The sequence below is a fragment of the Ostrea edulis genome, chromosome 8, assembly GCF_947568905.1.
Source record: "Ostrea edulis chromosome 8, xbOstEdul1.1, whole genome shotgun sequence".
Classification (NCBI taxonomy): Eukaryota; Metazoa; Mollusca; class Bivalvia; order Ostreida; family Ostreidae; genus Ostrea; species Ostrea edulis.
The window spans coordinates 49,262,986-49,280,607 of record NC_079171.1 but is presented as its reverse complement, the minus strand read 5'-3'; the positions used below and the strand labels follow the sequence as shown (position 1 = coordinate 49,280,607).

General features: G+C 32.6%; 1 protein-coding gene across 1 annotated transcript; it reads right to left on the bottom strand.

Moving 5' to 3' along the window:
* Positions 1-1,607: 1,607 nt before the first annotated feature.
* Positions 1,608-11,018, bottom strand: LOC125678799 (uncharacterized). The gene is made up of 5 exons (XM_056146388.1): positions 10,973-11,018; positions 9,070-9,293; positions 4,159-4,637; positions 3,855-3,923; positions 1,608-1,694 (listed from the first exon to the last, which is right to left on the bottom strand). Exons 2-5 carry the CDS (start codon positions 9,290-9,292, stop codon positions 1,686-1,688), a joined length of 780 nt encoding a protein of 259 aa, XP_056002363.1. The 5' UTR covers position 9,293; positions 10,973-11,018; the 3' UTR covers positions 1,608-1,685.
* Positions 11,019-17,622: the final 6,604 nt, after the last annotated feature.

The following is a 17,622-nucleotide window of genomic DNA, read 5'->3' as shown; positions in this document are numbered from 1 at the left end:
TTGCGAGTAAAATGTCCAGAGTTTACACATCGATAAATTCTTCAAAAAGAATGTTTAATCCTATAGTAACAGTATGATGATGTGCCATTGCCGTCACTTATTTGCAACAGGGAAGAAGTCAAGCACAATATTTACATATGTCTATTGCCGTAAATTCATTTCTTACCATGCTTACAGGATCTTCATCTTTTTATCCAAATCTTGCAGACCCACATCCAACACACACGATATGAAATTTATTTTAAAAATATATACACAAAGCATTGTGTTCACCTGAAAAAGTTATCAATTGTAAAATATATCTACAGAGAATTATAAACATTACTGGGAAGATTACCTACTTATTTTGAATTACAAAAACCTTTTTATGGAGATTATCAAACTTTGAAAATGCACCTTGACACAAATTATACCTTAAGTGGTGTATAACAATTAGAATATGGTAGACCTCCGGAAAATGATCATGAAAATCTAAGAAAATTGGTACATGTACATTTAAATTGAAGAATATTTATATCTGACATATAAGTACACGTATATTTTTTCTTGTCTGTATAAACCTTTCTAGTGAAAATTCTATTGTGTCATATCGTAAATTCAGGTGAGAATATGTCCACTTTTACCGAAGGAAACAAATTAAGTACAAGTAAATCTAAAAATAACACAATAAATTAATGATTTCTTGCTTAAAAGATGTGCATACGATTCTTTAGTCCACATATGTGGCAAATAATTTATTGATAACAGACCCTCAACTCTTAAATATGTGTATGTCACACTTTTAATACACCATATTCTTATTCTCTCCCTGTATCATCTCCAAATGTAGATGGTGTCATGATTTAAGTGCAATGCTTAAAACATTCACCTTACATGATCCAATCAAAACATCCAATATATCATCATGTTAATTTAAATCAAGCAGTGGGTGCAGTATTCCAACGAATTGAAATGAAGTAAATATTGGTTAAATGTGTCATTTATATCTATTTGCATGTATTATCTACAGTTATATAATTAGATAACAGTCTCACCTGAAAATGTGAAAAGTTTACAGACAGACAAACGACAGACAACAGGTGATCAGAAAAGCTCATTTGAGCTTTCAGCTCAGGTGAGCTAAAAAACATTGACCACACAAGATTGACCCATAGTTGGGGGGGGGGGGTGAAGTACCACAAACTTAAGACTCATGCTTAGCTCTCAAAGCCGTAACAGTGAGGTTTCTTTAATGTGCCAATGCCTGCCACAACACGGGACCTGTTTTTAAGGTCACATCTGAAAGACCCGTGATTTTCACATCTAAATGCCGAGCGTTTGGCGAAGGAGCAATCACTATCTATGTTTACGTCTTAGGTTTGTGTTACCTTATAATTAAAGACACATATCAGTATCATACTAGCAACACACACACACACACACACACACACACACACACACACACACACACACACACACACACACACACACACACATATATATACATATATATATATATATATATATATATATATATATACATGAAAAGCATTGAAGTTGATGAATGCAAAATAGTCCTTTAAATCTAAATAGTAAAGATTTGAGCTAGCAAGTGTACAAGTGGTCAAATATAGTGCTATTAAAAGCTACATTACTAGACACATAGCAAAGCTCATACTTTACCTATCTGCTGATTCTTTATGGTATCAAATAAACTAAAAAATTAGATCAAACAATTAAAACCCGATTTTACTTTTATAAATGACCACTTCCTCTTCCTAATCAATGGTAATTAAAGATCTGCTTTTCATTAGAACCTATGGTACATATATCAATATTCCAAACCCAACATGCTGCATGTTCTGTATTTTATTCAATGTTTACACTACTCAATGACCTACATTTAACTTGCTGATGAATAATTCAAAGATGGCTGTAAAATATTGCTCAAAACATATTAGGGCTGTTCCAGAAATGATCAAATGAGGGGGGGGGGGGTCGGACGGCAAATGATATTTTTTTGTGTGGGTGGTCGTATGCTTTTTTAATATTTTATTTGGTCCGTGGTTGGACTGTTAAAAAATATTTATTATGGGTAGTGGGTAGTTTCTATTGTTTTATTTTGTGCCACGTGGGTGTTGAGTTTTCAGAATATATTTATTGTCGCTCTTGTCGTGTTGGTTACAAAACGTCGGAAGGAAAATTGAAAACGTGCTTTCGAAATGCTGCTTTCGAAATCGGAAATCGGAAGTAACATAGAACTATTCGAGTTGTCGCTCTTTGCAGCGCATAACTTTCCATTACGGCACTCTTCAAATTAGAGGCGTGTTTAGTAGGGTCCCTTTGGACGTGATGGCGGCGAACTCTGTTCTGTAGATTATTACAGTTTACAGTGCATCGATTTTGGGAATATTTTGAAACCAATAGGTATTCCGTTTTCTAATAAAAATAGGCAAACCTTAGTTCATTTATACGAGGGTACCGATGCGTTATATTTATCAGTCAGTGTGATGGTGATATAGAGGCCTCCGGGCGCGGGCTCCATTAGAAGACAAACGATTCGTGGAAAAACATATCCATACCCATTTCATGATAATAGCATCGTTTGGACTCCCAATCTTTCCAACATTCCCGCCATAGATGCCTTTGATTGTTGATGTGACATCGTTTCTTCAGAACTACTGTGATACAATGTCGCACAGGCATTACCGCGTCATTGACTAGAATGTTTGTCCCGAAAACCTCGCGAGATTTGTACCGTTTTCATTTTTAAAAATATTTTTGTGGTGGGTCTGGTTAGTTTTTTTTTTTAATTAGATGGGTCATTGTAAAATAAGTTTATCAATTTGATGGGTCATGGGGTAATTTTTTATTTTTTTTTATGGGTGCTTGGTATATACAAAAGGTGCCTCCCGACCCCCCATGTATTTATTTCTGGAATAGCCCTTACTAAATGTGTATGGTATACCACAGCAATAACTGAATACCAGTAATTATAATATACAATTGTATTGTTACAATATGTCAGTATTGAGATAAGAGGTCTTTTGAGTAGGAGGTGCATTTGATGAAACTTTGAATGCCTACGTGGAACAGAGTGGACCTAGAGTCAGTGAGGAAGACGATAGAATATATTAAAAGTGGCTTCTCTTTCAATATATGTAAATGTAGGAACTACAAAATACTAGTGAAAGAAATGATGTTACAAGTATAAGTAGAAACTAAAACAATGTCATACCCTAGATATGATACGTAACAGCAACAAAATAATTTGATATAATAAGAATTCCATATAAAATTTGTATTTTTAAAATTACTCCACATTAAGGGTTTGTGTATCAATCAAATTTGGGGAATAAACCTGCATATGAGAAACTGACTGAGCACATTCACTTCTGCAGTGATTGATATTTGTCCCACTCCTGCATGTAAAGAAATTGTTTTGCGTCTTACTGTGTACGAGAGTTCTCCAAAGAGAAATAACTTGGGACTTATCTAGAAACTTGTGTATTGAACACCTTAAGAATTTTGATGCAATATTTTCTGTAATATATATATATATATATATATATATATATATATATATATATATATATATCAGTGCTATATTACTTTAACATGTAGGTTTTATTTGATTATGAAAAATGGCTGTTTTATAAGGACCCATTTTATATAGCTAAAATGCAAATATCTTTTACAATGTCACAATGTGTATTACTAATGTACAGTAAATAGTTCCCATGATTCTAAATTCTCTAATTATGAAACATCTATTCTTTTTAATAAATGTTATCTATGTTCCTCTGTTTTCTATGCATGTGGTCAGTCAATCAATATATCATAACAAAAGGTGAAAATAATAATAAAATTTTCACCTCTTTTCTTGAACCCCCCAGATCAAGATCTGGTAAACTGTCTGTGCTTGATGAGTCGCTTAACGTTTCCTGAATAAAAGGAGGAAGAAGCTATCATACATCAAAATGTTCATAAACATATATGCACATGTACTTTCTTTGAATATAATTTAAAACTTTGAATATTTTCTATTCTAAGAAACTGTCTACAAAGTGCAGATAGTTTTGTTTCTAAAATGCCACTGTATGTCTAACTGCGACAATTAAATGAAATTTATTGAAAATTCCTTTATATTCACTTTATAAATGGATATAACATTCTAACCTCATTGCTCGATACCATCACATACAATTTCCCTTGGCCCACATTGGCCTTTATTTCCTCTCCATTCCAAGAAAATCCAGGGGCTACATGGGGAATGGATAGCCTCTTAGATGCATATGACAGTATTTCTAGTTTGGTACTTTCTGAAACATATATCCCCGTCCCTAACAAGGCTTTCAAGTTACTAAGTATCAGAGTATCATCATCATTTTGACATATTTTTTTGATTCCTTCTTCTAAAATGTTTTCCTTCCTGAAATTTGTGGGTAAATGCATTCTTTTTAAAAACAAAACTTTGTATGTCTTTGACAACTGTTTCCCTGCAGCTTTCTCTTTCTCGTGTTTCTTCTTTGGGATTCTCTTGAAGGGTGGTGACCGTGAGCTATACGTAACTGTTGATGGGAATGCACATCGATTTCTAAACGTGCTAGTCACTTGTGTGGCAAGCGATGTGTTGCTCAGTATTTGTCGAGTTCTATCTGAAACATAAATGAATGATATTTGTAAATTACAGGGCTTGAAACTAACTTCTTATGTCACCAGTCCAGCTGGACTGATAGGGTATAATTTCAACCAGTCCACAGAAATATTTACCAGTCCACCAGAGGTTTTCAGAAATAACCAAACATGTTTCGTTTATGTTTATATTCAAATAAAATAACGGAATTTAACTTGATATACCTCAGACAATATTGTAACACTTATGTGAGATTTTTATTTACTAATCTGGTCAGTCTGATATCTACAGAGGAATGCCAAATGTGTATTTAAGATTCCATCAGTATTTTTCAAAATGACGATTTAGAAAATTGACCAGTTCCATCGGACTGACTAAAACAAAACAAATGTCAGTCAGTCCGCCAGATGTATAACCAGTCACAGACTGACAGGTATACATGTGTATGTTAATTTCGAGCCCTGAATTACATGTGTATATAAATACGAAAAGAATCGAAGACAACATTAAATGACTTATGAAAATCAAAGGTATTTATGTCATTAATGATCAGGATTTCAAAAGGGCCAATGAAGTTTTCAAAGCATGTTTAGTGAAAATAAAACGTGAAGGAAAAGACAAAACAAAATATGAAGAAGTTATATCGGAGGAAGACTGAGAAAAATGCATTTGTTCACAAACAACTCTACGAGTTTTCAAAACAAAGTTTTCTTTGACCTCTTGCTTTTCTTTTCTAATCGGGGTTCTGAGAATGGAAAGCGGCGATTTTGAGATTGTTTAAAAAAACTGTAATTTTACAACCAACTACAATTTAAGGTAATTGCCCATACCACGTCAAATAACGTTAGAAATGTTATTCACGATTCACGAACGTTATCACACATTCAACGAACCCGACGGCATTTTGGTGAATGTTGTAGACCGTATTAGGATTGATTGTTTGAAAGCAAACAACAAAAAATTAGAATTCAAAAACAACAACAAACGAATCACAATAATACGAACAAGCCCTCTTCATACACATTGCGTTATGACACACAGTCTTTTAGTAATTCCCGTGAGATTTCTGCAAATATTACAGATTATGATGTTAAATCTTGTTGTCAAGTTTCAATGCATCTACTGTAGGCCATTTCTTTTGTGTGATTTCTGATCATCAATGACGGGTAGAAATATCGAATCTCCTATACAACTGACAAAATGCAAATTTTTGTGTGCTACGTGTACTGACAGTCACATATTTTTGTCATGTTTTCCTTATAATTTATTTAAACCTGAAAGAATACAATAGATGTCGTCATGATCTATATAAAATACTTGCAGGCCTACATGCATGATATAAAGCTATATGACATTGTAACCCCCTTGCAAATTTTTTATATTTATTTAGAAAAATTGCTTTTGAGGCCCTCCGAATCCATAATAAATGTACATATTCTTGTAGTATGTGCATTATATCTCTGTTGTGTCTAATTATTCCAGGGTGTTCAATTTAGATCATACGCTGACAGATTCATATTTAGGCCCTATATCTCTAGGCCTAGGTGTATTACGTTTGTTTTCTTGTACGCACAGTATGGATCATGGGTGTTGTAATGTAATTTTCTTTTATCTAAAACACTTTTCTGGCCGGACATGACCTTCATTGATGTTTTGATTAAAACGTCTCGGAATGTACGCGGTACTTACATGTCGTTAACAATCACATCGCATGGCTGTATCGTATTGTTAAAAACTACCAGGAACTAAAAAATACCAAGGGGGCGAGGAATGCAGAAGACATATTCCACCAAATTAGCATAAATGTCAGTTAATTTTTTCCCCTCCGTATTTAAAGATAAATATGCTTAAAAAGTAAAGAATGTTGTTAATTACAAACTTGAATGGACTAGAGTTAATTATAAAATCAAAAATATTTTGCCACAGATAAATTGTTAAAATTATTTTGGTATATGAATGTTCAAAATATGAGAAAAATTGACAGAATTAAATCCCGTGAGAAGTGGTACCCAAATTCTCGGGTACTTTATTTCAACTTATATAAGAAAACAAGGGGCGAAAAAATGTAACATAAAATGTATGTACTTTTACTTAATCTTTATAAAAAAATTGCAAACTATTTATGAAAACAAATTATACAAAAGTAAATTCAAAGTAAACAGTTTTTGTAACTTTCGTTCTGTCAAACATACTGACGTTAGCACTAATGGACACATGTACATAGAGATGTACTGTAAAACAATTTGCTTTGATTATTTTTCTGGAATTAAGTATTAAAAGTCATAATCTAATTGTGGAACATATTTTATCTTCTTTAAACAAAATATCTGACTTAAGAAATTACAGTGATATTTGGTCTAACATCATTCTGTCAAATTCTACTCGGCACAATGTGACATTAGCACACTTCTTTACCAAACCCTTGTAAGAGTTGTGGTTCTCTGTTATTATTACAACTCTCCCTGCAAGGGGCTTTGTAATGGGATTTTCCAATTGCATGGCAGGTTGAGTGAATGAGGTATCTAGACTTATGTAAAACTTCAAGCGATAGACTTTCTGTCAAAATTACTGACGGTAGCAACATGTGACGTTAGCATAAGAAATCGTTCTATTTGTACTAAATCGTACGTCAAACTACCGGTTTATGAATTCAAAGACTATTTTATTGCAATAAAAACTCGTCATGGGAAACTATTTATAGTCTATCATGATTTACATCACTGTGAAAAAGTTCCACAAAGTTTTGTTCCGTCAAACAATAACATCAGCATAAAAAAAGTTCCGTCCAGAACTGACATTAGCATTGACAGAAAATAAAAGATTCTGGGTCATTATTAAAGCACAACAAACATTGGTCTCGATGTAATGTATATAAATTACATTTAAACCTTTCATTAATAAAGCCATGTAGTTAAATAATTTCATAACTTGTTTAGTAAACAGAATATTTATTAATTGCTAATGTCATTTTCCGTCAAGTGTTCCGTCATAAAAATGTGATGTTAGCAACCGTTTTTAAAAAAATGAAATTAAAAGTAAAAGAATACTTTTATAATTTTATTTTTTACATTTTCTTGATCCTGAGTGTTAATATTTTTAGTTACCACAAAAAATTACCACAGTTTGGCACTTTGAAAAGACATTCCCAATGGGAGTCAATACAAGTATTTTTCATGGGACATGTCAGAATTCGTGTGTTTTTAAAAAGATGAATTTCCTAAAATTTGTAATTTGAGCATAGGTTAGCATTCTCTGAATAAAAGTTAAAAATTGTAAAAATCAGTCTGATCTACATTACTTTGTTCCAACTAGATCTGACGACATAATTTTATTTTTTCATCTATTGTTACGTCATGTCAGTGTTCATGTGATGTAGGCTAAGCTCCATAGTAAAGTTAGGATTTTTCTAACTTCAAGCCCGATCCCTAAAGCTTACGGCAATCAATGAAAGTGGTTTTGAGTTATTTGAAGCTTTAATGTTTTAAACTGTTTTTCAAAAACTAGCCTGTGATATTTCTTGAAATGGTAATTTAGTAATGTAAATGGTGAATGAAACATGTTTGCAGAGATAGGAATTTTAGACACCATTTTCTAATATGCGTTTTTTCAAGGTTTTTAACCTAGATGGGATCATTGGGCTCTCAAATTATCCGATACCCTATCTACTTCTTAGGTCAAATGATTGCTGGAGTGTAAAGGTAAAACATATTGAAATGTTTAAAAAATCTGAAGGTTTTTGAAAACACAAATTTCTGGATATGGTAGGCTATGGTTAGTCAAAATTTGACTACTATATGCGCATTTTCATCACCTAGAAACCAAGAGCATGGTTCAGTAGATGAAAAATTATTGAAAATAGTCAAATGCAATACATTTTCTTTAATTCATATGAAAGAAACATATTTCTATCATTTAGATAAAGACAGTGCCTTAAAATGTGTGTATGTTAAGACTGCTTGTTTTAAAGTGATGTGTTCTATTTTTAGAAGTGGCTGTACTCTGGGAAAGGCCGCTGAACATATTTTTCTTCGGGAATTTGGTCAATATACATCCTCGACAAAATACATGCGAATTTTGATAGAAATCTGTAGGTTTTTCAATATTAAGATGTGGTATGGGGAATTACCTTAAGCAAGAATTAAAGAAATCACTCAAATTGCAGATAATGCATGGGACACAAACTATTTACCTCATTTAGATGAATTTGTTTCCAATTACTTGTATGTTGAATGTTTATGAATGGTAACTAAATACTATATCATTGTTTCGTTTTGTTTTTCATATAACAGAACAAATATTGACTGGGGTTTAGGGCTCTGCGTTGGGCAATATTTTGTCCCTTTGGGGCTAACATTATCAATGTTGACCTCAACCCCAGTCAATATTTGTATAATATGTGTTTCAATTTAGAGGCAGCAAAGATCATAGATTCTATATATACACTGTGTTATTACCAACATGTCCAGTTACAACAACAAAATCCTGAATGCCGTTTGGCATAATGAAATCCTCTTCATGATCGCACTCAACAGCTCGCCATCCATCTCTGAAGTATTTGAGGCCTATAACTCCAGAAAATTGGGAAGACAATGTCCTTTTTGACAGTTTCTGGCCTGATCTTACTGGAAATTTTACTGGAATCCCTTGTGGATGTTCCGAAACATTTACAAACTCCATCCTGTGAAAAATGCTGTATATCATTAGGTCCAGTCCAAAGACTATTTCTACCTACGTAGCTACTTAATATTTATAGTGACACAGGTATTTAAACCTGCTCCAGGTAGCTATATTACCTACTTTTTTATTTACTTGCATTTCATGGCCAAACGCAGAAACTGCGCAATATGGTGTTTACAGTCAGACTTGCAGACAGTACATATTCTCTCATTTACATGTGTTTGCGTGTAACGTCCAGTTTCAATAGCCAAAGAATGAGAACCGATTCTGAAATTTGTGAAACATTGCAAAACATGAGGATTACGAATTACTGAAAAATATTTTTCTGTACAGAATCTTGTTTTGAATAGTGCATAGGTTCGTAATTAACCAAATTGTTTGTCTGCATCGTCTGAGAGTGTATTACACCACTAATATTTAAATCTTTCATAAACCTTATTAGTAACAATTGAAACAATATTTTTATCATGTATAGGGCATTGTATATCCAACTTATTCAAAATCTATTGAATGTTACTGATCCAGCTGCTTTTGTTATTATCATATAATACATTGCTTTTATGTACAGTATTTCTTAATAAGGAATTTACTTTGGAATTTAAAATTCTTTGTAAATATTTAAAACAGCTTTTTATGACATCAATATACATTGGGAATCGACCAAGTTCACCAACAATAGCTTGATTTGAGGTTTTTTTTTATGTACACCACAAATATATTTTAAAAATATTATGTGCATTTTTTCACAGTACATTTTGTTAAAGAAGTTTTCCATACTATAATTGGGGCGTTTTACAGAACATGTTATCTGTATTTATTGTTCCCCAGATTTCACACGCATAAAGCAGTACAGGTTTTACAGTATGATCATATAAGTGTATCACGGTATGTATTTCAGGTTTAATATTTCCAAAACATTTGACTAGGCCTAATTTAAAATATGCTTTTAATGCTCTGTTGTAGAGATAAAACTGGCAATTTGTGAATCATAGCCCGATGAGGAAAAAACAATTCCTAAATATTTAAATTATGATACTTGTTCAATAATTTAATTTTAATAGAAAAAATTTTCAGCTGATTTTTTTTTTACCACTTTTGCAAATTATAATAATGTTTGTCTTCTTGAGATTGACAGACAGGCAATATTTTTCACACAGCTAGTAGCTTTAAAGCTTATTTATACACTGCTGAAGTCCTCTTTCAGATTAAGAAATTAATACTAAATCATCAGCATACAATATAGACAATTTAGGGAAATGTCACCTAATTTAGCTGGATCATTTAATAAAGTTGATAGACCATTGATTAGTACATGTAATTTAAAGAAAATAATGAAACAAATTAAATGACCATATATATCTAATAATTTTTACACCATAGCAAGTGTAACGAGCCAGTGCTTTAAACTATTAAACTGCGAGCTCCATAGACTTGTTCATTCTGGGGCTGTACTGATCTCGTCTCGGCTGAATCGCCGAATCATTCTCAGTTGATATTTAGAAAAAAAATATTGGGGTACTGTACATATAGAAATTCTCCTGAAGAACTTATTTCTGGGTACAACAAAAGTTGTCCTTGGGAAAACTCGTAGTTGGTTTCATTTGAGGGTGATCGTCATTTCCCCTTAATGAAATAAACCATGATTCGACTATCTATTTTACCTAGTAACCTACCCATGACCCATGAAGATAACCGCGCGTTTAACTAGTTCTGCAACATATTGAGGACCAGATTAGAATTCTGGACGTTTCGGCACCAAGACGTTTCGGCACCAGCAAAGACGTTTCGGCACCACGACGTTTCGGCACCAAAACGTTTCGGCAAAAATCCTGAGTTTTACTACCATTATATTGTAAATTTGAGGGGCCTTTCTTAATCGGCCAATGTGTAGGACGTTTCGGCACCTGTTATTTTTGTACATTTGATTAGAATTTACTTTTATAGTGAATTGCATTGTGCATGGTATTTATTCATTTCCTTTAGATTACAGTTAATGATAAATATATTTCTTTTGAAATAATCTTTTCATGTAAACATATCACTGAAAAAGACAATATTTGTCGAAAAGCGTATCTTATGAATATAAATTGGAACCGTGTAAGCCTTGGATCGTGATAGTTGACTGTTAGTCCTCAAGGGTTTCAACAGTCCAGTAGCTATTTACTTCGTTACTACCTTGAAAATATGGATATAATTTAAATTCAATTGTTATGATAAAATGTAGAAATTTATTTCAAAATTAAGGACTCTCTCTCTCTCTCTCTCTCTCTCTCTCTCTCTCTCTCTCTCTCTCTCTCAGCTCTGATCTTTGGGTGAATTTAACTCCATTTATTGGCACTCGATCTTTTTTCTCCAACTCTTCAAAGTTTATTATCATTTCGGATTTCCAACGTTTTAGGCTTCCGCATTACTGAAGGGACATTATTGACATTATTTGTTGAAATGCAAATCTGGTGCATCAAAATTGGTACCGTTTAAGTTTTACATTAAAGCAAGGAACACTGTTCAATTTTAATTCTGTACTATATTTTTATTACAATACAGATGATCCAGTATATTCACACAAAAACTAATACACAACTGACACAGTACATATATAAAGAAAAAGCACTAGATGGTATTGCATACCAATGATAATGGTACCTTCACACTCACGGAATTTTCGTACGCATCCTTATGTATTCCACAAATCCGTAAAAGTAAACGGATTGTTACGATTTAGACACTTTAAAGAATTGTTTAGGAACGTTTTAAAAGTATTTATGAGTATTTACGGGTCATTTACGGTTTATTACGAGTTCTTGCGATGCATTTACGGCACACATTTACGATTTAGGGATTGTTACGAGTATTTTACGAAAATTTACGATTTAGCTTTGCTTTTACGTGTAAATTACCACCTGTTAACGTGTTGATAATGTGCTGAACTTACGAATAATTAAGAGTTAGTAACGATTGTTTACGTTTTTGACTCAAAAGTGTTCGTAATTGGCTTTGTATCATCATTCGACAACTGACATTACTTGTAACAGCATGAATGTATATTGTATGCAAGATGTGTTACTTCTTTGATGTCTTGATAACAAATGAAAGAAGCTGTCAGATTTTGCGTCTTTTATACCTTTCCTTAATCGTAAAGTTTAAGTATGTACTTGTAGAGTAATCGTGTCTATACGTAAAGTTCTCGTAATGACTCTGAACAATCCGCAAAGCGATTGTAACCCGACGTGAATGAAATCGTAAATATCACTTAGACATTAGCAATAATTCGTAAACAACTCGTAAACTATCCGTAACATATCGTAAACTAACAGCAAAGATTCGTTAAAAACACTTTTTACGAGTGTTTTACGGATTCTTAGAAATGTACGAGCAGTTTACATGTTCTTGCGATCAGTTTACGATACTTAAGGATTGTTACAATTTATTTACGGGTTATTTACGGAAAATAAAATCCATGGACAATCGTGAATTTTTTTGGACATGTCAAAAAATTTGTCCCTAATTTCACGGATCCCTACGAGTGTGTGTGAGTTGTGACGAGTTATTAACGGATGCCGACGAGTGATTTTACAAATGCTTGCGATTGACTACGAGTCGGAGATCCGTAAGGACTCGGAAGAAAACTCCGTGAGTGTGAAGGTGGTATAAGGCATATCAAATGTGAAATTTAATATTATTTGTTTCAAAGTTAACATCTGTAGTTCCGCTGCAGTCAGCACATGTCCACTCAAAATTCTCCTGTTGTCTAGCAAGTTCCCGATACCGTTGTCTACTGATTCCTATAAATTATCAGAAATTAAGCTTTCATCATTCGAATAAAGATACCTTTAAATATAAACAGTCAATGTCTATATTTTTGACATTCAAAAATGAAAATGCTTGAAGAACATTAATGTAAATTATTTCTCCACATCACAACGTATAACAAATTAAACTGTATTATAATTAATGCACACATTTTTACTAGTATTGATAAAATACACGATTGTTTCGAAGAATCAAGGCTTGATATTTAAATAAGTGTGATTGAATGATACCCTTGATTTAGAGATTTGAACATATTCCCAAGTCAAGGGTTTTTGATCCGCTCCGCTCCACATAACGTTTATGTGGAGCGGAGCGGATCAGAAACCCTTGACTTGGGAAGATGAGATTTGAGTGGTTGAAGCTTACATTACATAACGCAAGGAATTTAATTTTTTTTATTTAATTATAATTTACCATAATACTTGTGCATTTCATGTACCTAAATTACATGTTCGGTGTTGCCAATGTTCACAGTGTATAGCTTCCTGTCGATGTCGTACCAACGAGAGAGAGAGAAAGAGAGAGAGAGAGAGAGAGAGAGAGAGAGAGAGAGAGAGAGAGAGAGAGAGAGAGAGAGAGAGAGAGAGAGAGAGAGAGAGAGAGAGAGATGGGAGTTGTAATAATTCTAATACTGTCTACTGGTGGTTCTTACCGATCACAAAATCCATTTTTATATTCATCGACAATTGATACCATCAATATGGTGTTCACTTCTGTAACTGCTAGGGTCATCAATGTTAATTAACTTTTTCCATTAACATTTATTTTTTAAAGGACACAACGCATGTTTCTAAACTTTTTCATTTTTTCAGCAAAATTAACTCTTTTTATGCCTAAAACTACTTTAAATGTGTTTTAAATGATAAATTTTGCGTAGTTTTCGAGTTTGAAAGCGATGAAATTCAAATCTTGCGATATGCATATTTTCTTTCGCTAGTTTACGCGCCATTTTGTGTGACGTCATATTCGCCCTCGGGTTTGAAAACATCTATTAGCCATTTCATCAACAGATTTGATTTAATCGACAAAAAACCAATTGTCACGTTAACGGCTTGTAAATAATAATGCATTAAGATGTTTTGTGCCGTGCTCGGGTGTACTAATTGTCGGTAGAAAGGATTTAGACTGAGGTTTTTTTCAATTTTTTGAAGGAAGGTACGAGAAAAAAGACGTGGATAATTTTTTTGTTGGAGCAAGAACTTTACCTTAAAAATCACACCCAGTCACCTTTTCAAACATAGCTTGGACAGAGACCCTGATAAACTGTGAGAAAATGGATATATCGAAGCTATAAGCACTGGTAGGCCTATAGCATACATTCTGTTTTGCTCCTCAAATTCAATACACACTCGGATCAACTGACCTTCACCTTGTAACAACATATATCGACGACACAATGTAACTTCTACCAACTGTTAGATTTACAACAACAAAAAATAAAGATACAAATAATTGAACTTTTAATTATACAAATAATAGAATATTGTATTCCCTAACTTTAAATTGAATTATAAAATTATTTCTTTCTATTGAACTCGTAGCATCTTGAGTGCGTCAGTAGGCTACAACGCCGTGCTCCCACTTCGTACTTCCTAAAGACGTGCAGATCACAATTCAAAAATAGTAATAAGATTACTTTATCAAAATGAAATAATGTGATTACCACTTTAAATTTGAATATTTTTATTGATTTGTGTGTGTTGTCTTTTTCTTTCTTTCCGAAATGCACGCGTGACAATAGCTTGGCATAGGGCCTCGTTGTCAACAATTCAACGTATCATAATTTGTCTAATCCAAAAATAAATAATGATTGTACTGTTTATTTTAGAAAAACAGCGCCAATTACAGATGTATAAAGGAATAACATACCCAAACAGTTTGTAGACAGCGGCCCATATAAACATTATTTACTCACAATTTTGACGATTTCATACACGCTTTACTCGCTATATTTGGGTATTTACATCGTTATATGTGTGCACTGATGGCGAACACATATAAAACTCGGACAATTTATCAACATCGATTTAAATGTTGCCCATGATAAATTAATTAGGCCCCTAAAAGTTGAGTTTTTAATAATATCTCGCAGTACTTTCACAATTCGAAGGGCTCATGTGACGTCACTGTACCACGTGACTACCTACCTAATTAACTTGACTTTTTGAAATCGGGGCTTAAATTTAGGTCTGTATTGTGGTTAAATATCGCAAAATTTCGGCGAACGAACTATTAGAATTAATTACTATAAGCATAAAGAAGACAAAATGCATGTAATATTGTATACTTTGAAAACATGAGATGTGTCCTTTAAGACATGTAGAACTGGTCATGGTTATTGCTCTATAATTAAACTGCTCTGAAAATTGAAATTTTTGTTTTGTTTGCTTTTCTCGGGTAATGTGTGTGCATTAGTGACGTCGACGTCTATATCAACTATTTATAGTATTTGATACAATATTATTATTTTTCTATAAAGCTAAGTATACCTTTTAAAAAGAAATTAAAATATATTTACCCATATAAACTGCATATAGTTAGGGCTCTGATTATGCACGAAAATGAAAAGTACTGTCGCCAGAACATGTATATATATTTTTTTATTTCAGTATCAGTGATATCAAATTAACGCATAACATAAGGAATATGAAATGATTTATAGCGGTTTTCCATATTCGATACGACGTTGCTCAGAATCAGTACGTGTGGTTCTATAAGATGTAGTAAACATTTTATTTATAATAGATAATTTGTATAGAAGAATTACGTATTTAAGTTGGTAACGTACATATCATCTGCAATTTTACGTACGATGCAATTCTGGGAGGAGAACTTGTTACTTTTTTATTTGCGACTCTATAAGATATCAAGCATGTAGAATCGAGAGGAGTGGGGTGGGAGCTGCCCCTTTTTTTAAGCAATGGACATTTTGTAATGCAAATAGAGATATATTTCAATTGCTTATTGAAAAAAAAAATCAGAATTGCTATTGTTATTACAAATGTAGAAAACGTAATTAATATTAATATTTGAGGTATGATATTTAAGCGTAACAATAGAATACCATGCCAGAAATATTTTTTCTCCGTCCAAGGAGTAGTTTTCCAACTACATGGAATATATACTCCAAGACTCTGTTTCCATTCATGTTTTCAAAGTTCTTAAATTGTGGCATATGAATTTTCATTTTGAAATGCCTTTTGCTATAGTAACTATGTCACCTCTATTTTTCTCTTATTTACGATCATTTACCTATATGAAAGAAGGGTAATATTAGTCTACTATATTCTTTCAGCAAATAGAAACATGAAATGCACTTATTATCGGTGACAGAGAATGGGTGTGCTTCATATATAAATCACTAGAACAGTTGCAGGCTATATCTTATTACCATCAACAAATAAGTTATGGAACGATGTCTATAGATCAGAGAAAATGTTTTGGGTTTTTTCCCACCAAAAACTAACACAATTAAAAAAAAAACACACTCAAAGATATAAAAAAAATATTGTCGAATATTTTAGCAATAAGGAACAAGGTGCTGCATCTATTTACACATGTGACATACAACTAAATATACACTGTACAACAAATTTATCTGAAATTGAAATTGATGATGAGTTACCCATCATATTTTTTGTCAATGTTCGTTAGTTTTGTGCTTTAAAACAAGGCTGGTATAATCTATAACAATTCAACCATCGAGTGGGACATAAAAATAAGATACTGTATACTATATCCTTTTTGTTTAATTTAATATATATATATATATATATATATATATATATATATATATATATATATAATTCAATTCATACTAACCTGACATCGTTGGTTCTTCAAGACTCTCTTCAGAAATGAAGTGTGAACCCCTCATTGTGTACCAGGGGCTCTTCATTATCTCCTCCTAATTAGCACATAGTCACAGAATAGGGAGAAGGATATGGGTGTTGTTGTTTTTACAATTTACACATTCAATGGAGGGCCCATTTAAATTACTTTGTTATACATCCCCAAAAGATTTTCAATTATCCGAAGTTAGTATATAATAGCAAATTAATGCACAATATAAAATGCAGATTAAAATAAAATAATATGTTATCAAATCAATTATAAATCAAATTAATATAAAACTAAATTATTATGATATAAAAAGAAGAAAGAATTGTTGGTGCCAAATAAAAAATAATTGTTGGTGCCGAAACGTCTTAAAGTAAGTGCCGAAACGTCTTGGTGCCGAAACATCTTGGTACCGAAACGTCTTGGTGCCGAAAAATCCTGCACCCCCAGATTATTGTGGTTGAGAATCCGAAACATCTCGCATCTTTACCATACGAAACAGACTAAAACTTGACCAATGAAATCCTTCATAACAAATCAAAATAAACACTCCAGTGATACAATGCAAATGGAAATTATACAATACAAATAAAAAATTATGAAATACAAATGGAAAATATAGAATACAAATGGAAATTATACAATGCAAATGAAAAATTATACAATGCAAATGGAAAATA

Coding starts and splice junctions, on each gene's coding strand:
- LOC125678799 (XM_056146388.1), bottom strand. CDS start 9,292: ATGGAGTTTGTAAATGTTTCGGAACATCCACAAGGGATTCCAGTAAAA. Junction 4,638..9,069: donor TGTTGTAACTGGACATGTTG/GTAATAACACAG, acceptor TTTATGTTTCAG/ATAGAACTCGACAAATACTG. Junction 3,924..4,158: donor TGATGGTATCGAGCAATGAG/GTTAGAATGTTA, acceptor CCTTTTATTCAG/GAAACGTTAAGCGACTCATC.